General features: G+C 33.3%; 2 protein-coding genes and 1 pseudogene across 2 annotated transcripts; 2 read left to right on the top strand and 1 right to left on the bottom strand.

Annotated features, from left to right (window-relative positions):
- Window positions 1-1,964: 1,964 nt before the first annotated feature.
- LOC114396858 lies at window positions 1,965-3,602 on the top strand (annotated as a pseudogene).
- A 3,734-nt stretch (window positions 3,603-7,336) lies between these two features.
- LOC114396857 (mitochondrial import inner membrane translocase subunit TIM22-3-like) lies at window positions 7,337-8,908 on the bottom strand. Its single transcript, XM_028359042.1, has 4 exons — window positions 8,879-8,908; window positions 8,490-8,562; window positions 8,136-8,189; window positions 7,337-7,690 (listed from the first exon to the last, which is right to left on the bottom strand). The coding sequence occupies exons 1-4, from the start codon at window positions 8,906-8,908 to the stop codon at window positions 7,539-7,541; spliced, it is 309 nt and encodes a 102-aa protein (XP_028214843.1). The 3' UTR covers window positions 7,337-7,538.
- Window positions 8,909-13,348: 4,440 nt separating this feature from the next.
- On the top strand, window positions 13,349-23,215 carry LOC114396269 (disease resistance protein RPM1-like). The gene is made up of 4 exons (XM_028358170.1): window positions 13,349-13,993; window positions 20,326-21,636; window positions 21,761-22,622; window positions 23,168-23,215. Exons 1-3 carry the CDS (start codon window positions 13,378-13,380, stop codon window positions 22,594-22,596), a joined length of 2,763 nt encoding a protein of 920 aa, XP_028213971.1. The 5' UTR covers window positions 13,349-13,377; the 3' UTR covers window positions 22,597-22,622; window positions 23,168-23,215.
- The last annotated feature ends 2,160 nt before the right edge of the window (window positions 23,216-25,375 follow it).

The following is a 25,375-nucleotide window of genomic DNA, read 5'->3' as shown; positions in this document are numbered from 1 at the left end:
ACCGTGAATCTTGTCCATGATTTCCATGAACAACGAGGCTACCGCATGGGCTATGTGTATCGCTAAAAGCATGCCAAGATGAACTCCTTTTGAAAATCAATCAACCACTACTAGTATTAACTGTGTTGTTGTGATATGGTGGGAGCCCATTGATGAAGTCCAGGGATAAGTCTTCCCAAGGTCGATGGGGAACTGGTAGAGGACATAGTAATCATGCTGCTCTTTTTGTCTCGTACTTAGCATGCTGACAATCAATACATTGCGAGACAAACTTCGTGACATCTTCTCAAAGTCCTGACCATTCAAAGTTTTTCGTAAAGCGAGTTATCATTTTCGCAATCCCCATGTGGCCTCCCAAGGGTGTTGTATGATACTCCACCAGTAATGTGGGAATTAGGGGCAGGTCCTTTGGTAGCCAAATTCGTCCCTTCCTGAGGATCAAGTTATGAACAAGAGTGAATCCAGAGTGCTTGTCGGGGTCCGCCGTGATTGCTTGTTGGAGATGTCGATACTCAGGATGATCCTCCAATTGGTGGCGCAGTTCTTCAAAGAAAAGAGGGCAAGGGACAGAAAGGCTCATGTAGAATGAATTGGAACCACGCGAGCGCCCTGCCTTCCATGTAGAATGAAACTATGGTATGTCTTTCATTCTTTGGTGTGCCATGGTATTCGAAGAATTGGTTGATTTTGAAAATCCAACCAAGTGGTTCGGTGCCATTAAAACGAGGCACATCTAATTTCATTCGGTGATTGTTTGCAGGTACCGATGGTGATGGTGGACGTGTTGGAGAAGAAGATGACGAGAGGATGAGAGTGACACGATTAAGGAGTTCATCAATTTTCTGAGTGAGTGAGTGCATGGATTCGCCGAGGGATAGTTGATGATTGGTGAGTCTGAGTAAAACTTCATCAAGCTTATCGAAGGTACCCATGGTGTGGACTGGATGGAGCGATAGCACCAAAATTGATAGAGAAAACTTGAAAGAAAACTGGATTCGAGGCCAGTACCTCCAGACAAGGCAAGAAAGAAAGGAAACTTAGCTTTTTTTCATATCATGTGTGCCTTACAATTGGTTTATTTATACTAATTCCTTGCTAACAGAATTTGTCATTTTGTGCCAAGGAATATTTTAGGAAATCATTGACTAACAATTTATGGTTACGCTTGTCTCCCTAAGGCCAACCAGCCATCATCTACAAAGGCAGACAATTTTTGACAACGGAAAACTCAAGATTCCCTCAAGTTCTTTCTTTTGCGGCCCGTGAAATGGTGGATGAGTGGATTTGAGCCATCAAAGGGCAAGATTCATCAAATTAATTTTTTAAGCGATATATATATATATATAATTTAGATATCTTCTCGATTTTCCTATAATGGAAAACATGAATAAACTAATAGGAAATTGTAATTCTACCTTAATTAGTGATTTTGAATGAGATTTGATTAAGTAGTTATGTTACATATTTGGAAAACTCTTTTTATTGTACATAATAATTATATTGGGTTCAAAGAGATTATTTTTTAATGAAAAATATCTTTTCTTTGTTGAATTAAGGCATTGTTCTTCACTTCTCCCTTAAAAAAATTGAAAGAAAAAAAAAGTGCATCCCCTTCGGCGTCCCCTGTCCCCTACAGGAGACAATCATAGAAGAAAGTCGAGCCAACTCTCTCTCTCTCTCTCTCTGGCGGCAATATATAACAATTAAAAGGAAAATATAAGCCATTAGTATTATTCAGTAACAACAAGAATCATTGAACCAGTCAATGCTTACATTCGAATATAATATATATTGTGTTGCATATTTTATAACACATCTTCAATTATTTACATATAATATCATTCCTGTCTAAAGTCTTCTATAGCACATGATGATTAAAAAAATGTCCGAGACTCACCCTATAACAATACTCATAACTTCCGTTGACATTTCACATACTCAACTCATAGATTCAAGGAGAGGAGATGTATGGTGAAATTGAAAGGTTCATCAAAGTATGGATTTCAGCCATCTTAGGTTTATGTTATTGTTATTACATAGCTGCAAGAATACCAAAGGGCTTCTTGAGACTTCTCTCCCTTCTCCCTATTCTCTACCTCTTCATCATCCTTCCCTTGAACATCTCTTCACCTAACTTAGTTGGATACACTTCCTTCTTCCTTGTTCAACTTGGCATTTTCAAGCTCCTACTTTTTTCCTTCAACAAAGGCCCTCTTGCCCTATCACCCCCAAACATTGTCCATTTCATCTCCATAGCTTCCCTCCCCATCACCCCAAAACAACATCCACCAACCAATAAAAATAACACGACCAACACCCAAAAGCCAAAATGGCTATTGCCCTTAAAATTGCTTATTTTTGCAATGATCGCACGTTTTTATGAGTACAATGAATACTTCCACCCTCATTTCATATTAGTCCTGTATTGTCTTCACTTGTACCTTGGCTTAGAGCTTGTTTTTGCTCTTATTGCAACCCCGGTTCAAACCCTTTTTGGCTTAGAGATAGAACCACACTTCAATGAACCCTACCTTTCATCCTCACTTCAAGATTTTTGGGGTCATAGATGGAACCTTATGGTTAGACATGACAAGAAAACTCATACTGGTGGGTACCCGCCCGAATCCATCCCGACTTTGATGGATAATACCCGAGTTGACCGGGTATAGGTTCGGGTTCGGGTTTTCCCCGATAATCAAAAGTTGGGTACGGATACAGGTATGAGATTACTAGATCCGTCCCGAACCCGAACCCCTTCCGCCACTTAAAATCTTTAAAACTTTTGCATAATTTAATCAAAAGACATAGAATTTTTATTACTCGTTAATTTTATTTTAGAATTTTTACATAATTTAATATTATTTTCTTAACGATTTTTATAAACACATGCGCTATGATAAATTTATAGATATATAAGTGGTTAAAAATAAATGTTTAACAATCAATTTATTTTTTCTAAAATCAAATTTTTAATAATTTTTTACAAAAAAAATTATTTTTCTATTTTGAATTGGGTATGGGACGGAGTCAGGGATAGCCGATACCCGACGGGTAACCAATGGGTATGGGGATGAGATAATAAACTTTAACCCGTCGGATATCGGGTACAGGTATGGAGATATGTTAGGGAGTCGGGATAAGGGATTGTGGAGACAATATCCGTACTCGCCTCACCCCATTGCCATGTCTACTTATTGTTTCTCGTCTTCTATGCTTTACAGTATACAAGTTGTACGATTACGGGTTTAGTGGGTCCCTCATGTGCCACGTCAGCTGCCATGTTGGCCACATTGCTTGTGTCTGGGCTTGTGCATGAGTTAATCTATTATCATGTTACATGTGTACCTCCCACGTGGGAAGTTACATGTTTTTTTGTGCTTCACGGTGTGTGCACGGTGGCCGAGGTGGCTGTTAAGAAGGTGGTTCTCCGTTGTGGATAGCGGTTGCACCGTGCCGTGTCAGGGCCACTCGTGGTGGCATTCTTGGCTATCTCAGTAAATTGGCTGTTTTTTCCTCAATTGTTGAGGAATGAAATGGATAGAAAGTCCAGTGAAGAGTATGTAATTTTGGTGGATTTTGTTAAGTCTAAGATATACCATTGAGAATGTTTAACTCTTGAGAGTAAACGTTAAAGGATGAGAGAGACTTATAATTATAATATTTACCTTAAAGGGTAAAACATTTCGTTTTTTTTTAAAGAATTATTTAATTGTGAATAAGGCATATATGTTGAATATGTTGAAAAATGATGAGTGTGACTCAACAGCTAACATCTGAAAATGTGCAAGTCTAAAAACATTAAAGTATTTTATGTTTTTATTGGATTTACGTGGGTGTATAAAAAAAATATGGGTGTATGAGTTTAGGTTTGAAGGCAAAAAAATCTTTATTTAAATATTTGAAAAAAAAGAAACTTAATTGCACATAGTGTTTCAAATGAAAGATACACATACGTGGTTTAAAAAAAAAATACCATCTCTATCTTGGATTAATGCATTGTTCTTTCTTACAAAATTGGAAAAAAATAAAAAAGGAAAAGTGTGTCCCCCCTTGCAGCAATAACAATTAGAAAAATATCATCCATTAGGAGATTTATAATTAAAGTGTGTCCCCCCTTGTAGCAATAACAACTAGTTAGTAATAAATGATTGAACTACTGTTACAGCTGGCTAAGTTTCCTTCTAGATTAGTCAAAGGCAAGATCGAGAGGCACAGAAGCGTGGCAATTAATTTGGGTAGCTATAATCTGCTGCCTGCAGAACTTCAGAAATAAAATTGTCTTTGGAAGTGGTAATTTGTCGTTTGAAGACTTGCTTGGAATCTGTAAGATTTAGAACATGATCTTGGTTGCACGCCAGAATATTTAAAGGCTTCAGTTATTCCTTCTTTGAGTGGTTAAACAGCCCAATGATGACTATAATGGTTTTTTTATTATTAAAATGGATTCATCAAGAAAGTATTTATCAAAATAGATGATTTTTATCACATAGGATTATAGAAAATGTTACCTAAATGACACCTTATGTTTTTTGTGTATTTTATAGCATGAGGCACCATTCTCGTATACTCCATTTTTGCCAATGCGAAATTCATATTTAACGATTAGATCTTATGTCACAGTTTTACTCAATTTCATTTAATGATGATCAAGTTAATATAAAATACTTATAAAATTAAACTCTTGTCTTTACAACAATTTAAAATAAATATAAATGTATAATTAATTATGAAAAATAAAGATACGTAAGCTTAGTAACGAAGAATAAAGTAATAAGAGTATGTATTTGTATTTTTTTTTGATAATGAAGAATATTTTTTTGAGACAAAATAAGACGTATAAATTTCAATTTTTTTATATATAATTTTTTGGTTGACTGTCTTTCAGTAAACGACATCATGTTTTAAGATTTTAGTGTCAGGCTCAACTTTTTGGCATCTAGAGTTGAATGGGAACATTCTTTAGTTGTTATCACTTTGTCCTGATTGTTTTCTGCTAGCAAAATAAATTTTCAGAAAGTCTGTTGAAAGTCATTCTAATTATCTAGAATCATGAGATGCTCTTCATCCTGAAGTAGTTCATTGGTCAAGATATATGCGGGGTGTTGAACATGTACTGATTTTCGTTGGCTTGAGAAGTTCTACTGTTTCATTCACACAAAAAGCTCATAGATTCTAGTGGGGATTCAAAGGAGGCTTTTATGGGGAGGGGGAAATGAGAATAAAAAAATAGCATGGGTTAAGTGGGGGGATATTTGCAAGGAGTAGAGTGAGAGTGGGCTAGGAGTAAATGATATAAGGTCATTTAACGAGGCTTTGCTGAGAAATGGAGATGAAATTTATTCCATGGTGAGGGGAGGGAGTTTTGGAAAGAAGTGTTAATTTTGAAGTATGGTGGTTGGAGGGGCATTCTAAATGAGGGAGAACAAATTCATGAGTCATGGTGGTGGAGGGATTTAAAGAGAGTTTGTGGAGGAAAAAATGAGGTGAAATGGTTGAATGGGTTTTGTTGATGGGTTTAAAACAAGGTTTTGGTTGAATGATTGGGTGGATAGACAAAGTTTAGCTAATATTTTCCCTAGACTTTTTTACTATCAACGACCAATAGGAGGAAGTGATTGTTAAGATGGGTTCATGGAGAGATGGTTCTTGGCGGTGGGAGGTGAAGTGGAGGAGGAACCCTTTTGTATGGGAGACTAAACTTATACAACAGCTTCATCAATTACTGGAAGGGGTCCAACTACAAATTTCAGGAGAAGACAGATAGTTTTGGAAGCAATGCCCCTCAGGGCAGTTTTCAACTTCATCGGCCTATCACTTTATTCAACAACTTGGAGGGGCGGGAGAAACTTGACAACTTTTTGAGCAGATATGGAAAATTAAAATTCCACCTAAAGCTAAAATTCTTATGTGGAGAATTTTCAGAGATAGAATGCCAACTCTTGATAACTTGGTAAAGAGAAATGCCATTGATAGGTATTGTGATCAAATGTGTCCTCTCTGTTTGGGTCATCAAGAATCTGCTCAACATCTTTTCATCTCTTCTAATGTCATTCAGGATGTTTGGTTGGAATGCATCTCATGGAAATCTCTTTCTCTTGCACAGCCAAGTAGTTTGGAAGTTCATTTCAGATAATTTGCAGGTTTAGGAGGTTCTAGAATTGAGTCAGAATTTTGGCAAGCAACATGGGGAGCAGTGGTCTTTTGTGTGTAGAAATTGAGGAACACAGTTGTTTTTAGACAACAGTTAGTGGACAGAAAGAAATTGATAGAGGAAGTTAAATTCCTTATCTGGTCATGGTTACATAATCTGGATTCTGGTTTTAATTTTTCATTTGTTCAATGGTCATCTAATCCAGCAGTTTGCGTACATGGATGGTTTGGCAGGACATTATGTTTGTGGCAAGTAGCTGAGTGCAGGAAATTCGATCAAAAATGTGCAGGAAAGGGTATGTGTAGCATTGTGGAATCTGTCAGGTGGAAATGATAATTATGGAGGTGAGTTCATTAATCTATTTTGCCACATACATGCGGAGAACTTGCGCTGTGTTATTATCAAGAAAACTTCTCTGCATGGTATATGGCTTTTGGTAGTGGGGTAACTTCCACATGACTTTGTTTTGCATAATTTTATCCAGCAAAGACATGTTATAGCTGGTTAGTGGTGGGATACTATACTAGGAGAGGAAATGAGTGAATTACAATACTCTAGTATGTTGTGGAGCTTTGAACGGTTATTTTTTATTTATGCAATCATCGCCTAAATATATTGTAACCGCTGTCATGAGCTGATGGGGAAGTTCTATGAACTTTTTGTATTTACCTCTGGTACCCTTCTTTATTACATATATATAACTTTTGCTGATTAAAAAAAATGTTTTTTCGATTTCTTGCTGACACTGTAAAAGATAGTCATTGAAGTTTATTGGTTGTGTACTAGAAATGGTATATTTTAGTTGAATAAAACAGATAATGTGTTTTGAGGTGCAATAAACAGGCTCAAATCATTAATAATAATATTAAGAATATGTTGCTATGAAGATCTGCTGCAAATCTTGGGTAACGTAAAACCATATATTTTTTTTTAAAATTAACGGGTATTGCTTTCTAACTCGAATCATTTTAGCACCATATACTGCTGCCTTTTGGTTGACATGCCAATGAGGCAAGTTGAAGATGCCATATTTGAAATAGAAACCACGGATAAAGAACATATAAGTATAAGATTGACCTAGTGGATAGGAAAGAAGGACTTAAGGGTGAAGGGAGAAAGGAGGGAAGAGAGGTCCTAAGTTTGAATCTCCACACTGACATTTTTAACAAAACTAACATTTGCCGATACAAAAAATCACATAAAGAACATTGTGTAATCAACATGCTATGATTTAGCACATTCCATGTTACAATGTGTCTCACCCTTATATTATTTCTAAAAGTTTCCATAAAGACTACAAGAAAGCTACAAAGAAGGCAAAAGAAAGGTGCATATGCTATACACCTTAACCTTATATTAATGATGCATAAAAGGCAATATACCCTTCTCAATGAGATGTAGGAATTATACCCTGGTTGCGTACACTTGTTTTCTTGGACATGGGACATGCAAGTGCAGATCGTTGCTTGGTTAACCCTTCAATGATAAAAGAAAGTGCCCCATAAGCAATGCAGCTCTGTAGAAGTGATTGGGGTGTACCTGGAGAATCCTAAAGGATGAGTCATAATAACAATAAAAACGTACAAGAGAAGAAAATTAAATACATATTTTTCTTTTTGGTGAATAAATTACATACATATAGAGATAGACTTATACAAAAGAATTGATTGAAATGCCTGAGTCACTAAAGCAGCTTTTTGTTTTGTTTCGTTAGACCATTCAACATAGTAATAAACCTCAACCTTTCCCCAGCCAGCAATTGGAGACAAAATTGTCTCAAGTGTTTGGCATGAAGGATCATGTTTATTCAGAGATTTCAACAATGAAAGACAAATTAAAATTCATACGTTTGAGAAAAGGTTTGGTCAAAATAGGTAAGATTACTGTGAGCTTTATCCTTAATTTCAATTGGTGCAGAGACCAACAAGTTAATAAAAATTTCAAGTAAAGGATGATAGTTCATCAATTATTAAAAGGGATATACCAGGAAAACTTGTAGCAAGACCAGCGCAGCATCCAGCTACCCCAGCATTAATGGCTGCAGATGTGAAAGGAATCACATTATCAGTGAGAGAACATTATATTGGCGAGGCTTTTTTAAATTGGTTTCTAACATATTTGGCTGAATTAGAAGTTTGTTTTCCCAAATTAGACCTCTTTGCCAAAGGAACATATTTTTATGAGTGTTTTTGTAACACTTTTCATGTAGCATCTGAACACTACCTTATCATAATTCCTTCTTTCTTTTCATTATTAGTTTCCAACTAACTTTTTAGCTTCCAATTAACTTATATGTTAAGTTTTGTCAAACACATCATTGAAATTAAATATTTTATACCATCATCCTTTCCTCGAAGTCTTCCCAATATGCAGAAAACCACACTATCAACTCCGGATAAAATTGCAAATGTCTAATGAAAAAGAAGACAAAAAAGGAGACCTTGGATATAAGAGACACAAGTGAGTATAAGATGCCAGAGGAGATTCGTAAGGTTACTAAGCTACGTCATCTTCTGTCTTATTATATGGGTTTAATTCGATTGAAGGATATTGGAGGCATGACATCCCTACAAGAGATACCTCCAGTGATTATAGATGATGATGGAGTGGTCATTAGAGAGGTTGGAAAGCTAAAGCAGTTAAGGGAACTGTTGGTGGTAAAATTTAGGGGAAAACACGAAAAGACTTTGTGTTCCGTAATAAATGAGATGCCACTCTTGGAGGAACTGTTGATGATGAAGCAATTGACTTGTACATTACGTCACCTATGTCTACACTTAGGAAGCTTGTCTTAAATGGGACGTTAACAAGGTTGCCAAATTGGATTTTACAGTTCCCAAATCTTGTGCAACTGCGTTTGCGCGGCTCCAGGTTAACTAATGATGCATTGAAATCACTAAAAAATATGCCAAGGTTGTTGTTCCTCGTTTTAAGTCGCAATGCTTATGAAGGTGAAACTTTGAATTTTCAAAGTGGAGGGTTTCAGAAACTAAAGCGACTGCAACTCAGATATTTGGATCAATTGAAGTGCATCCTTATCGACAGAGGAGCACTGTGTTCTGTGGAAGAAATTGTTTTACAAGACCTCTCCCAACTCAAAACAGTTCCCTCTGGAATTCAACACTTGGAGAAGCTTAAAGATCTCTATATCAACTACATGCCAACTGAATTGGTGCAGCGCATTGCTCCTGATGGAGGAGAAGACCACTGGATCATCCAAGATGTGCCCCATGTACGTATTTGGAGCAGGGGTGCTGAAGAACCTTCGCATATATTCGGCAGAAGTCATCACTAAGATGCGTCCAAATTTGAAAATAGAAGGTGCGTCTTTTTCACATCTATAACTTTGTAGAATGACATTCGTGGCCTTTTTATTTTCTTCAATAAAAAATGCAACCATTATCTAATTCCTAAAAGAATTACTTTTGCCTCATTTTCTCTTCTAGTATTTGCTTCATTTTTCTTTCTCTACAACATCTCACGTACAAGTTAGGGATAGAATTGTCTAACAAGTATATGCCTACACCAACCAAAGTTAACGTTTCTTCATTATAAGATTCTCACCATTATAATCCTTTCTATTATTGTGCTCAGAATTGGTAGATGTTGACCTCAACTGGATTGAGTTTTTTATTTCCGTGTTGATAAATACTTGAAAATTTTCATTGTATCATTTTAAGAAGAAATTAACTTGGTGTTTTTATAGGGTCGTAAGCATATACTTCGTGTAAATGTTGTGGGTTTTTAAAGTTTCATTATGATTGAAGTCCAATAATGTGGATTTTTTTCATAAATTAGATTGTGTTAAATGTTCCTAATTTTGATGCTTTGAAGTTTGACCCACTTTGTACAACCATGAATTTAGGAAAGCACTGAGGGAAGATTGTAAGAGGTGTTCCAAATTCAATGTTTCCGACGTTCCAATCATGTGGTTTTTTTGGTGTTAATTATTACGCTCATTTTAGCGTTATTAACACCAACACAATACGAAGAAGCTGAAAATAGTGTTCCTACAAAGGCAGACAATTTTTGACAACCGGAAAACTCAAGATTCCCTCAAGTTCTTTCTTTTGCGGCTCGTGAAATGGTGGATGCATGAGTGGATTTGAGGCATCAAATTGATTTTTTAAGCTTCCTTCTTCTCTTTCTCTTGTTTCCCTTTTTTCTAAAATGTGTACTCAAATTTTTGTTAACTTGATATAATTTGAATTCTTATCTATAATTCAAGTTCATTTCTTTTAAATTGATTGTTTGTCTTTGTTTTAATTTAATACCTTTTTAAATTGGCATTTGGTCACTTATAGTGCCTTGATCGTATATTCTTATCTACAACTGTGAAATTGAAATAAGGATTGAATTTAAGGTATAATGCAACAAGATTGGAGATTCTATAGTAATAAATATCAACAATTACGCTAATTTAGGGTGTGTTTGATTTGCATTTTCATTTTCTGAAAACTGTTTTCATTTCCAAAAGATTAGAATTCTGAAAATATGTTTGGTTTAACTTCTTGTTTTCTGTTTTTAGGAAATAAAAAACACTGAAAATTTATGATATATTGACTTGTCTTTTTTGTATTTTTATATTTGCTCAAAATTACATTTCTTGTCATCGCATTTTCATTTTACCCAAAATGAGGTTCATGTTTTCAACTGAAAACACTGAAAACGAAATTTTTTTTGTTTTCATTTTCTGGTTTTTTTCTGTTTCCATTTTCACTGAAAACGTTTTCAAAAATCCAACCAAACACATTTTTATCACCATTTTCCGCTTTCAGTGAAAATGAAAATAGAAAACAGTCAAACCATACACCCCCTTAGATATTCTTGAACCTAATGATTACCCTAATTGAGAAATTCTAAAGATTTAGAATTTTCAATTGCGGAAGAGTTTGAGTTAAGATATATTCACCTTCAATTACAATAGTAAATATTAAATTCAGTTTCCAATATGCTTCTAGAACTTGAATTGGAGTGAAAATTTGGGTTATACATGTTAAGCTTGGGGTGAACTCATACGATAACAAGACATGTTAGATTTTAGTTTAGCACTTTAATCCTTTTAGCATGGTGCTTCAGCAATTTTGGTACGTACCTAAACTTTTATGTTCAGGTTTGATCCCATATTTTTGAAAAAAAAAATTAATGGTTGAATATATATTATTATACTCAATTTATATATCACTTATCTGGAGTAAGATAAATTTCTCAAGGCTTAATTTTATCTTTTTGTCTCATTCATTATTTATTTTATTTAATTTTATCCTCCTAATTATAAAATCTTTAATTTGATTGCTTAATTCCAAATCGATTCAATTTGGTCTCTTTGGTCCAAATTCACTTGACGTTGTTTATTAATAGTGGGATGAGATTGAATCAAATAAAGGAACAAATTAAATTGTTTATTAAAATTGAAAAAAAAATGAAAAAACAGTGAGAACAAGAAGTTTATTAAGGGGTCAAATTGCACCGTTTTGAAAATTAAAGTACTAAATTAAATTGTTTATTAATAGAGGACCAATGCTAAATAAATAAGTAGCACGACAAAAAAGTAGGATTTTTTTTTACTTTCAGAAAATTTGAAAATTTTATTGAATTCTAAAATATTCAATTAACTTGCCTAGTTTTTTGTTTATTCACTCTTTTTTTTTCCTTTTAATCCTTGATGTTTGAAAACTTAAAAATTCTTTTTGATCACAAACATATTTTAACTCTCATAAAACAACAAAACAATGTTTTCTAAAATGGGACTGCTATAAGTATTGATTAATATAAATAAACATGGAAATAAATGTTTAAAATTATCGATAAAATATGTTTTATCTATCAAAATATTTCTAAAAGTTGATAATAGTCCGTAAGAAAATTTACATATGTTTCTTGGATTTTGTGCACATGTAATGAATAGCAAGTGCGGAACTTGGATTTGACAAGTCTTGCGTGCTACAAGTGTTATGATCTTGCATATATGGCATTCATCATGGATGACATGTATTAGAGACGTAATTTTGTACTCTTGCATACATACCTCTTACCAAATGGGTACTGGAGACATGGTAATGTGAATCAGTAGGACTTACCAAGCGCGAACCTTAAGTTTTGCGAGACCTTGAGAGGATTGATTAGGGAATTGTTCTACTTGGGTTTTGGACATTGTGCTCTTGCATACATGTCTCATGCCATGAGTGGCATGTAATGAAGACCGTAACATCCCATTTTTCATTAAAATAAATTAAAAGAGATTTTATTTAAAAATAAATATAATTTTAGAAAAATAATGAGGTTTTTGTGATTAAATAAATAAGAAGAAATAGTTTTATTAATTAAAATAATATTTGTAAGGTAAATAAAATAAATATATGTCCTTAGAAAATAAAAATAATGTTTTATTTATTAATTTCATATGAAATAAAATAGAATTCCTTTTTATAAAATAAATATATGCTCTTTTAAGACTTTAACACTTTCTTTTTTTACACACTATTTTCTATAAGACATTTAAAATTATATTTATTCTATTTTATAAAACTCAATCTATAATATTTCTTTCACTAATTATTTTTAGACTTAAAATACCCATCATTAGAAAAAGAAAGAGAATATATTGATAAATCGTTAGACGAGAGAGAAGTATTAATTACAAGGATAATTTTAAAAAATATTATAAACATAAGACAAATTTATTAAAAAGGATGGGACAAACTTATTAATCACTCCCCATGGATGGCATGCAATGGAGATGATAATATCTCATTTTTTGAAAAATAAATTAAAAAAAATATTTAAAAATAAATAAAATTTTTGAAAAATAATAACATTTTTGTGATTAAATAAATAAAAAATAATAATTTTATTAATTAAAATAATATTTGTAAAGTAAATAAAATAAATATATGTCCTATCATCTTTGTCTAAAACTAGCGCAGGTCATATCTAGGACAAGTGGATGATATTTCAACGTGGAAATGTAAAATATTATGACTTAAACCAATATTACTTTGGCTTTTTCGTATTAATTGGTTCAACCATAATGGAATATTTCGATACATTGGAATAAATAACTACTTTATAAATTAACAATACATCCAACTTGCTGAATCAAAGAATATTAAATATTAATCAATTGTCCTCCTCTTACTACGGACATGGCTATATATAATGTTCAAGAACATCAAGTTTTGCACTCACAACAAACCAATGAAACAGAGCTAGCTACCAAGACTAAAATGGCAGAAACTGCAGTGTCCTTGGCTGGTCAGCATGCGCTTCCAAAAATATTGGAAGCTGTCAAAATGCTGAGAGATCTCCCAAAGGAAGTTAGAGACATTACAGATGAACTTGAAAGCTTTCAAGATTTCATCAATGATGTTGATAAAGTGGCTGAAGCTGAAGAAGATGATGGAAGGCGTCATAGAATAAAAGAAAGGGTGATGCGGCTGAGAGAAGCAGCTTTTCGCATGGAAGATGCCATCGATGAATATAACCTCTCCTGTGAGGATAAGCAACCTGATGATCCTCGATGTGCAGCTTTACTATGTGAGGCTGTTGCCTTCATCAAAACTCAAATCCTTCTCCTTCAAAGTGCATATAAGATTCAGGATGTAAAATCCCTTGTTCGTGCTGAGAGAGATGGTTTCCAAAGCCATTTTACATTAGAGCAAAGACCAACCAGTTCTAGAGGAAATCAAGATATCACATGGCAGAAACTTAGAAGGGATCCTCTCTTTATTGAGGAAGATGAGGTTGTGGGGCTTGATGGCCCTAGAGTTATATTGAAAAATTGGTTGACAAAGGGAAGAGAAAAACGCACTGTCATCTCTGTGGTGGGAATTGCAGGGGTGGGAAATGTTAGAATTAATGTCTCATGTGAGAGATATGTGACTTATGTAAGGACTAATAAATAAATAATTAACGATTAAGGGCTAAATTGTAATTGGGTTTAATAGGAGAAGTTTCTAGGTTAACTGCTACTTGATGGGAGTAGTGGTTATAAAAGGGGCTTAATACCCACTAACGTGAAATAAGGTCCCCTTCCTGACCAGAAAAGTGTTCTCTCTCACTGATAGCCATCACTAACGGAGAGAGGCAGAAAAGAAAGGTCAAAGGAAGTGAAATCTTATTTCTCTCCTCTTTCAAGGAAATCAAAGTGCACCGGAGAGAAGTTCCTATGGAGAAAGGTACAAGTCTTCCTATGGAGAAAGGTACACATCATTATCTATTGTTGTTTATTGATTGTTTGTGAGAACCATAGGTTTCAAGATCCTGTTGTTTCCTATCATTGATAGTCTAGAAAATCCCTTAAGAATTTTTACATGTGGTATCAGAGCATGTGTTATGAAATTTATGATTCTCCAAGAATGATTTAATTTCTCTCAATTATGTATGAATCCTAATTATGAAATTTAGGGATAATTTAATTTCTTCCAATTATGCATAAATCCTAATTATGAAATTTAGGAATTTTATTTTCCGCTACATGTATTGTTTTATTGGCAATATTTTGTTATTGTTGAATACCAATTTTTGGAGAAAGATTATTTGAAAACTTATGATTATCGGAGAGAAAGCTACACGACATGTATATATTAAATTTGGAGAAAGTTTTTACTTCTAATGGTGAAAGAAAGGAAGCGTGCCATTAACGTAAAGATTCAATTCCAATTTTGAAAAGCTGCGCAGGTACGTTTATTGTAGGGAAGAATATGAAATTTTGGAAATTGCTATTTGCAACCTTATGTTTGCTATTTCCAATCCCACTTAAAAAAAAAATTATTATTGAAGGTGATTAAAGGATTGAAAGTTTATATTCTGTAATTAAATTAATGTGAATGTTTTGCAATTATTGGTAGCAGTAAATATATGTATATGCTACATATTTGCTTGAACGTGTTTGAATGCAAAAACACAAATAAATGCAAATATTATTTTATGGCCTGGAATGAAATTAATAGAATGACTATGAATTGTTAATAGCAATAAGTATGTGCAGACCATACATATTTGGTTGGAATTAAATGTATGTTGAATTTGTTAGTCACCAAAGTGGCCAAATTTGTAAGGTTATTTAATTCCAAATTAATGATTATTTCAATTATACTTGGTTGGAATGAAATGTATGTTGAATTTGTTAGTCACCAAAGTGACCAAATTTGTAAGGTTATTTAATTCCAACTTAATGATTATTCCAATTACTCATAGAATAATGGATGCTAAATTATATGATTATTGGTTTATGGGTAATTGAAATTCATTGTTATAAGGCATTTATGGATCGCCCAAAGGTTGATTAGTTGTTCTTATAATTAATGAATACAATTGTAGGCAATTTGTGTGTATCATTAGTTTTATTTATATGCCCAAAGGAAATAGATATTATAATTGGTGCATATTTAATTGTCAAATAATGTTAAAATTTTATTAGCATCATTATGTTTGTATGTTGTGTGTTGGTGTATCACCCAAAGGAGAACATCAATATACATTAACCGTTATCTAAATGAATCATATGTATGACATGTATTTTATGTCTCAAAACACTTATGTGAACTTTATTATATAATACATGTTTTGAATTCATTGGATTCTTATGTATCATCTGAGCCAATTTTAATAGGCTTAACTTCTCTGACTGAAATGAGCAAGTCCAATTTCACCTTAGTGTTTTGGATCATGATCTTGCTATGTTGGAAGAGAAGTTTGTTACTTTTATTGATGCTAGTAGCAATGAAGAGAAAGTCCATTATAAAACTTGGGAAAGATCTAACAGACTCAGCCTAATGTTGATGAGAATGACTGTTGCAAACAGTATTAAGACAACTCTCCCTAAAATCGAAAGTGCTAAAAAGTTTATGTGATTAGTGGGAGAGTGTTCTCAAACAGCTGATAAGTCTGTTGCTGGGACATTAATGAGTACATTGACCACCATGAAGTTTGATGGTTCACGTACTATGTATGAACATGTCATTGAGATGACAAACATTGCAGCAAGACTTAAGACCTTGGGAATATAATGGCTGTGAATGAGAACTTTCTTGTTCAGTTTGTTCTAAACTCATTACCGTCTGAGTTTGGCCCGTTCTAAATGAACTATAATACCATGAAAGATAAATGGAATGTGCATGGATTGCACAGTATGTTAGTTCAGAAAAAAAAAATAAGGCTTAAGAATCAAGGAAGTCACTCAGTTCATTATGTAAGCCACCAAGGAAATCAAGGAGCTTGAAAAAAAATTTATGAAGAAGCATGATAAAGGCAAAGGGTCATTAAAGAACAATGACGACTCTTTGCAAATCCAAAGGAAGGTATCAAAGGGAAATAATTGTTAATTTTAAAGGAAATCCGAACATTTCCATAAGGATTATCTAAAGTGCAAGTCTTGGTTCGAAAAGAAAAGTGAGCTTAATGCTCGTGTATGTTTTGAATCAAACTTAACTAAAGTTTTCCATGATACATGATGGATTAATTCTGGATGTATGACTCATGTTTTTAACATTATGCAGAGATTCCTTACAATCCAAACCATAAGCCCAAATGAGAAGTTCATTTTCATGGGGAATAGAGTGAAACTCTAGTGTAAGCAGTCGAGACTTATTGCGTAAAACTCGACACTGGACATCATTTAGATTTACTGGAAACTCTTTATGTACCTAGTTTATCTAGTCATTTAGTTTCATTATCTAAACTTGATGTTACTGGATACTCTTTTAATTTGGTAATGAATGTTTCAATTTATTTAAGCATAATCATCTCATTGGTACTGGTATTCTTGTGATGGTTTATATAAATTGGAAATAAACAGTTTGTATGTTGAAACTGTTTTAACTCTGCATCATAATGTTGGCACTAAACATAGTTTAGTGAATGAACGATCTGCTTTCTTGTGGCATAAATGTTTAGGTCACATTTCTAGAGAAAGGATGGAAAGATTAATAAAAAATGAAATTCTTCCTTATCTAGATTTTGCGGATCTAAATATTTGTGTGGGTTGTATTAAAGGAAAACAAACAAAACATACAAAGAAAGGAGCTACAAGAAGCACTCAGCTTCTTGAAATTATGCATACTGATATTTGTGGACCTTTTGATGTTAGTTCTTTCGGAAAGGAATGATATTTTATCACCATTATTGATGATTATTCACGTTACAGTTATGTCTACTTACTGTCCGAGATTTCTTAGGCAATGGATGCCTTAGAAATTTACTACAATGAAGTAAAAGGGCAATTAGACATAAATGTGAAAATTATTAGATATGATAGAGGTGATAAGTATTACGGAAGATATGATGAAACTGGGCAACACCCAAGTCCATTTGCTAAGCTTGTTCAGAAACGTGCATTTGTGTGCAATACACAATTCCCGGTACACCACAACAAAATGGTGTATCAGAAAGGCGTAATAGAACTTTAATGGATATGGTTAGGAGTATGTTAATCAATTAGACTTTACCCATATCTTTGTGGATGTATGCCTTGAAAACTTCCATGTATTTGTTGAACAGGGTTCCTAGTAAGGCAGTTCCAAAGACATCTTTTGAACTGTGTACAAATAGGATACCTAGTATAAGGCACCTGCATGTTTGGGGTTGCCAGGCAGAAATAAGGATTTATAATCCGCAAGAAAGAAAATTGGATGCAAGAACAATCAGTGGATATTTCATTGGTTATCCAAAAAAAGTTAAAAGGGTATATGTTTTATTGTTCTAATCATAGTATGAGAATTGTCAAAACTGGAAATGCAAGATTCATTGGAAATGATGAAATCAATGGGAGTATAGTTCCACGAGAAATGGAAATTAAAGAAGTTAGAGTGTAAGTCCTTTTAGCTTATGCCTCTAACAGTAACGTGATTGCTCCTTCAGTTATTGCTACAAAATTAATGAAGAGGAGCAACACAATAATGAACCCATGATGTATAATGAACCTATTATGGAGGAACCACAAGAAGTAGCATTAAGAAGGTCTCAAAGAGAAAAGGAGACCAGCTATTTCGAATGATTATGTGGTATACCTACATGAAACAAAAACAAACTTAAGCATTAATGATAATGATCCAGTTTTGTTTTCACAAGTTGTAAGTTGTGATAGTTCTGAGAAGTGGTTAAATGTCATGAAAGAAGAGATAGATTCCATGGAACATAATTTGGGACCTTGTAGAATTACCAAAGGGTTGTAAGAGAGTTGGTTGTAAGTGGGTCTTCAAGACTAAATGTGACTCTCATGGCAACCTTGAACGTTACAAGGCTAGACTTGTTGCTAAGGGATTTACTAAGAAAGATGACATTGATTATAAAGAGACGTTTTCACCCATCTCACGAAAGGATTCTTTCAGGATTATTATGGCATTAGTAGCCCATTATGACTTGGAGCTACATCAGATGGATGTGAAAACAACCTTTCTTAATGGAGATTTAGAGAAGAATGTTTGTATGGACCAACCAATGGGGTTCTCAGTTGAAGGAAATGAACACATGGTGTGTATACTAAAGAAATCAATATACAGTCTTAAAGCAAGCTTCCCGCCAATGGTATTTGAGGTTTAATGATACCATTATTTCCTTTAGATTTAAGGAAAATATTGTTTATCGGTGTATGTATCTGAAGGTCAGTGGGAGTAAGGTTATTTTCTAATTTTGTATATTGATGATATCTTGCTTGCAGCTAACGATCTTGGTCTTCTTCATGAGACTAAGAAATTTCTCTTTAGAAACTTTGAAGTGAAAGATATGGGTGAGGTAAGCTATGTGATAGGGATAGAAATATTCCATAATAGATCATAAGGATTGTTAGGCTTATCTCAGAAAGTACATATATCGATAAAGTGCTAGAGAAATTCAAGATGGAAAGGTATTTAACATCGCCTATTCTAATTTAGAAATGAGACAGATTTAGTCTCACACAATGTCCTAGAAATGATATGGAACGAAAACAAATGAAAGTAATTTTGTATGCATCAGTTGTTGTTGCATCTGAGAGCTGAATTTGTAGTATGTTTTGAGGCTACAATTCAGGCTAATTGGTTGCGGAACTTTATTTCAGGGCTTGGAATTGTTGACAGTATTGCTAGGCCGCTGAAAATGTATTGTGATAACTTCGCAGCAATATTTTTTGTAAGAACGACAAGTACTCTAAGGGTGCTAAGCATATGAAATTGAGGTACTTTGTCGTGAAGGAAGAAGTTCAGAAACAAAGAGTGTCAATAGAACATATTAGCACAAAACTTATGATAGTTGACCCTTTGACAAATGGATTACCACCCAAGACATTTATAGAACATGTTGAAAGTATGGACATTATTGTTATTGATGATCATTAAGTGTAATTTACCTTATGTAATTTTGCTGACACTCTGAGCTCAATTATAATATGTTTCTGATTACCTGTTCTCTATGTTTGCATGCATGTTTGTGTTAGAGTAATGTTAACAGGTTTTGTCTTGAATGAAGACATTATGTTGGACCAATTATGTACTCCTAACTAATGGTCATATTAAGGAGAAGACTAATTTGTAGTACATGGAAGGGACTATGTCGATTAGATGATGTACAACCGCCATGACTCAAATTGGTTCCTATTCTTAATCATGAAATTATGATGTACCCAATGTATAGAACAATTTAGTCAATTTTTAATGCGCATTATGTTAGTTAATCTATTTATTTATTTAGTCCATAATGTTTATTAATGTCACATGAGCCAAGTGGGAGAATGTTAGAATTAATGTCTCATGTGAGAGATATGTGACTTATGTAAGGACTAATAAATAAATAATTAACGATTAAGGGCTAAATTGTAATTGGGTTTAATAGGAGAAGTTTCTAGGTTAACTGCTACTTGATGGGAGTAGTGGTTATAAAAGGGACTTAATACCCACTAACGTGAAATAAGGTTCCCTTCCTGACCAGAAAAGTGTTCTCTCTCACTGATAGCCATCACTAATGGAGAGAGGCAGAAAAGAAAGGTCAAAGGAAGTGAAATCTTATTTCTCTCCTCTTTCAAGGAAATCAAAGTGCACCGGAGAGAAGTTCCTATGGAGAAAGGTACAAGTCTTCCTATGGAGAAAGGTACACATCATTATCTATTGTTGTTTATTGATTGTTTGTGAGAACCATAGGTTTCAAGATCCTGTTGTTTCCTATCATTGATAGTCTAGGAAATCCCTTAAGAATTTTTACAGGAAAAACCACTCTTGCCAAGCAAGTTTATGACCAGGTGCGTAACAATTTCGAGTGCCATGCGTTGATCACAGTTTCTCAATCCTTCTCTGCTGAAGGATTGCTGAGGCATATGTTGAATGAGCTTTGCAAAGAAAAAAAGGAGGACCCTCCCAAGGATGTTTCTACTATCGAGTCGTTGACAGAAGAAGTCAGAAACCGCTTGCGCAACAAGAGGTATGTTGTCTTGTTTGATGACGTATGGAATGGAAAATTTTGGGATCACATTGAATCTGCTGTAATTGATAATAAAAATGGAAGTAGGATTTTAATCACAACCAGGGATGAGAATGTTGCAGAATATTGTAGGAAATCATCATTTGTTGAGGTGCATAAGCTAGAAAAACCTTTAACTGAAGAAGAATCTTTGAAATTGTTCTGTAAGAAGGCATTTCAGTATAGTTCCGATGGAGATTGTCCAGAAGAACTTAAAGATATATCTCTTGAAATTGTTAGAAAGTGTAAAGGTTTACCTCTAGCAATAGTGGCCATTGGTGGTCTTTTGTCTCAAAAAGATGAAAGTGCACCTGAATGGGGACAGTTTAGTCGAGATCTAAGTTTAGACTTGGAGAGGAATTCTGAGTTAAATAGCATAACAAAAATTTTAGGTTTAAGTTATGATGATTTGCCGATCAATCTAAGATCATGTTTATTGTATTTCGGAATGTATCCGGAGGATTATGAAGTTAAATCTGATAGATTGATTAGACAGTGGATAGCTGAAGGGTTTGTCAAACATGAAACCGGAAAATCTTTGGAAGAAGTTGGGCAACAATATTTATCAGGGTTGGTCCGTAGAAGTTTGGTGCAAGTATCCTCATTTAATATTGATGGCAAAGTTAAAAGGTGTCGTGTTCATGACTTAATACATGACATGATCCTTAGAAAAGTCAAGGATACAGGGTTTTGTCTGTATATTGACGGGCCTGATCAATCTGTATCAAGTAAGATTGTTCGACGCCTGACAGTGGCAACCGATGATTTTAGTGGAAGTATAGGAAGCTCACCCATTCGGTCAATTCTTATCATGACAGGAAAAGATGAAAAATTATCTCAAGACTTGGTAAACAAATTCCCTACAAATTACATGCTATTGAAGGTACTTGATTTTGAAGGTTCTGTTCTTCTCAGTTATGTTCCTGAAAATTTGGGGAATTTATGCCACTTGAAGTATTTAAGCTTCCGGAATACATGGATAGCAAGTCTACCAAAATCCATTGGTAAGCTCCAGAATTTGGAGACTTATGGATACAAAATATATAACACTAATATGCTATAGATAAAGGAGATGTATTCGAGAAAACCTGATGGCCAGAAAAGTTAATCATATCTGTATAATTATGCATAGATTATTATTTTACTTAAAATTAATTTGAGAAGATTAGTAAGCTTAAAAAGCAGAGGAGATTAGTAAGCTTAAAAAGCTACGTCATCTTCTGGCTTATTCTACGTGTTCAATTCAATGGAAGGATATTGGAGGCATGACATCCCTACAAGAGATACCTCCAGTGATTATAGATGATGATGGAGTGGTCATTAGAGAGGTAGGAAAGCTAAAGCAGTTAAGGAAACTGTCAGTGATAGATTTTACGGGAAAACACAACGAGACTCTGTGTTCCTTGATAAATGAGATGCCACTCTTGGAGAAACTACTTATTAATAGAGCTGATGAGAGTGAAGTAATTGACTTGTACATTACGTCACCTATGTCTACACTTAGGAAGCTTGTCCTATGGGGGACGTTAACAAGGTTTCCAAATTGGATTTCACAGTTCCCAAATCTTGTGCAACTGCGTTTGGGCGGCTCCAGGTTGACTAATGATGCATTGAAATCACTAAAAAATATGCCAAGGTTAATGTACCTCTGTTTCGTTCTCAATGCTTATGAAGGCGAAACTTTGCATTTTCAATGTGGAGGGTTTCAGAAACTAAAGCAACTGTACCTCGGAAATTTGGATAAGTTGAAGTTCATCCTTATCGACAGAGGAGCGCTGTGTTCTTTGGAAGTATTTTCTTTACAAGAACTCTCCCAACTCAAAACAGTTCCCTCTGGAATTCAACACTTGGAGAAGCTTAAAGATCTCTATATCAACTACATGCCAACTGAATTTGAGCAGCGCATTGCTCCTGATGGAGGAGAAGAACACTGGATCATCCAAGATGTGCCCCATGTACGTATTTGGAGTGAGGATGCTGCAAAACCTTCTTATATATTCGGCAGAAGTCATCACTAAGATGCGTCCAAATTTGAAAATAGAAGGTGCGTCTTTTTCACATCTATAACTTCGTAGAATGACATTCGTGGCCTTTTTCTTTTCTTCAATAAAAAATGCAACCATTATCTAATTCCTAAAATAATTACTTTTGCCTCATTTTCTCTTCTAGTATTTGCTTCATTTTTCTTTCTCTACAACATCTCATGTACAAGTTAGGGATAGAATTGTCTAACAAGTATATGCCTACACCAACCAAAGTTAACGTTTCTGCATTATAAGATTCTCACCATTATAATCCTTTCTATTATTGTGCTCAGAATTGGTAGATGTTGACCTCAACTGGATTGAGTTTTTTATTTCCATGTTGATAAATACTTGAACAATTTTATTGTATCATTTTAAGAAGAAACTAACTTGGTGTTTTTAATGGGTCCTAAGCATATATTTCGTGTAAATGTTATGGGTTTTTAAAGTTCCATTACAATTGAAGTCCAATAATATGGATTTTTTTCATAAATTAGATTGCGTTAAATGTTCCTAATTTTTCTGCTTTGAAGTTTGACCCACTTTGTACAACCATGAATTTTAGGAAAGCAATGAGGGAAGATTGTAAAAGGTGTTCCAATTCCAATGTTTCTAACATTCCAATCTTGTGGTTTTTTGAGTGTTAATTATTACGTCCATTTTAGCGTTATTAACACCAACACAATACGAAGAATCTAAAAATAGTGTTCCTACAAAGGAAGGCAATTTTTGACAACGGGAAAACTCAAGATTCCCTCAAGTTCTTTCTTTTGCGGCCCGTGAAATGGTGGATGAGTGCATTTGAGGCATCAAAGTGCAAGATTCATCAAATTGATTTTTTAAGCTTCATTCTTCTCTTTCTCTTGTTTCCCTTTTTTCTAAGATGTGTACTTAAATTTTTGTTAACTTGATGTAATCTGAATTCTTATCTATAATTCAAGTTCATTTCTTTTAAATTGATTGTTTGTCTTTGTTTTAATTTAATGTCTTTATAAATTGGTATTTGGTCACTTATATATAGTGCGTTGATCGTATATTCCTATCGACAATTGTGAAATTAAAATAAGGATTGAATTTAAGATATAATGTAACAAGGTTGGAGATTCTTTAGGAATAAATATCAACAATTACGATAATTTAGATATTCTTGAATCTAATGATTGCCCTAATTGAAAAATTCTAAAGATTTAGAATTTTCAATTGCGGAAAAGAGTTTTTGAGTTAAAATATATTCACCTTCAATTACAATAATAAATAATAATTAAATTCAGTTTCCAATTATGCTTCTAGAACTTGAATTGGAGTGAAAATTTGGGTTGTACATGTTAAGTTTGGGGTGAACTCGTATTGTAACAAGACATGTTTGATTTTAGTTTAGCACTTCAATCCTTTTAGCATGGTGCTTCAGCAATTTTGGTACGTACCTAAACTTTTATGTTCAGGTTTGATCCCATATTTTTGAAAAAAAAAATTAATGGTTGAATATATATTATTATACTCAATTTATATATCACTTATCTGGAGTAAGATAAATTTTTCAAGGCTTAATTTTATCTTTTTGTCTCATTCATTATTTATTTTATTTAATTTTATCCTCCTAATAATAAAATCTTTAATTTGATTGCTTAATTCCAAATCGATTTAATTTGGTCTCTTTGGTCCAAATTCACTTGAGGTTGTTTATTAATAGTGGAATGAGTTTGAATCAAATAGAGGAACAAATTAAATTGTTTATTAAAATTGAAAAAAATATGAAAAAACAAACAGTGAGAACAAGAAGTTTATTAAGGGGTCAAATTGCACCGTTTTGAGAATTAAAGTACTAAATTAAATTTTTTATTAATAGAGTACCAATGATAAATAAATAAATAGCTTGACAAAAAAGTAGGGTTTCTTTTTTTACTTTCAAAAAATTTGAAAATTTTATTGAATTCTAAAATATTCATTTAACTTGCCTAGTTGTTTGTTTATTCACTCTTTTTTTTTTCCTTTTAATCCTTGATGTTTGAAAACTTCAAAATTCTTTTTGATCACAAACATATTTTAACTCTCATAAAACAACAAAACAATGTTTCTAAAATAGGACTGTTATAAGTTATTGATTGATAAATCACTTTCTTAGTGATATTTTGTACAAACTTTTGTGTTATTTTGTATGCATTTTCTTGATACAATTCACATTTGAACATTAGTTTTGTATTCGAGAAGTATAACCACTCAATTGAATGAAAGAGTAGGAAATTTTACAAATTTATGAAGATTTAAGAATTTTACATAACTTGATTACTATCGTGGTACATTAATCACAATAAAGTGATAATAGTCCTCCCAAACGTTTTTATAATAAAAACATGATATTGATTCAAATGTTTATTTAATCTCACAAAAATCATTTAAAGAAATAGTTAGACCTAAAATAAAAAAATAAATATAAATAACACAAAAAATAAAAATTTAAACAGATGAATTTTTAATAATTGTACCGATCTAAAAGAGTTAAATTCACTACAACTTTTATTGGTACAACTAACACTAGTGACAATTACAATAAACATTGGTTTATCACATTTACACATTAGGAAGATCAGAAATTCACATAATGTTGTACTAGGACAAAAATAAGGAGAGAAAATCACTAACGTGTGTTCACAAAAATATTTAGAATTAGCTAAGGCTTTAGTTTTTTAATTTTTTTAAATTTGTTTAAACTAAATATGCATCATTAAAAAAATAAAAAATATATTAACAAACCATTAGATGAGAGAAAATTTTA

Source organism: Glycine soja, chromosome 18 (assembly GCF_004193775.1).
Source record: "Glycine soja cultivar W05 chromosome 18, ASM419377v2, whole genome shotgun sequence".
Classification (NCBI taxonomy): Eukaryota; Viridiplantae; Streptophyta; class Magnoliopsida; order Fabales; family Fabaceae; genus Glycine; species Glycine soja.
Note: the sequence above shows the minus strand (reverse complement) of the source record. Positions and strands in the feature narration are given on the sequence as shown.

What these genes read in the sequence shown, in the direction of transcription:
- LOC114396857 (XM_028359042.1), bottom strand. Translation starts at nt 8,908, where the DNA reads ATGTACAAGTCAATTGCTTCATCATCAACA. An exon ending in CAATTGCTTCATCATCAACA is followed by an intron (nt 8,563 to 8,878) that starts GTTCCTCCAAGA and finishes CTTTTTCATTAG; the next exon opens with ACATTTGCAATTTTATCCGG. An exon ending in TCTTGCTACAAGTTTTCCTG is followed by an intron (nt 7,691 to 8,135) that starts GTATATCCCTTT and finishes AGGATTCTCCAG; the next exon opens with GTACACCCCAATCACTTCTA.
- LOC114396269 (XM_028358170.1), top strand. Translation starts at nt 13,378, where the DNA reads ATGGCAGAAACTGCAGTGTCCTTGGCTGGTCAGCATGCGCTTCCAAAA. An exon ending in GGTGGGAATTGCAGGGGTGG is followed by an intron (nt 13,994 to 20,325) that starts GAAATGTTAGAA and finishes GAATTTTTACAG; the next exon opens with GAAAAACCACTCTTGCCAAG. An exon ending in AATATATAACACTAATATGC is followed by an intron (nt 21,637 to 21,760) that starts TATAGATAAAGG and finishes AAGCTTAAAAAG; the next exon opens with CAGAGGAGATTAGTAAGCTT.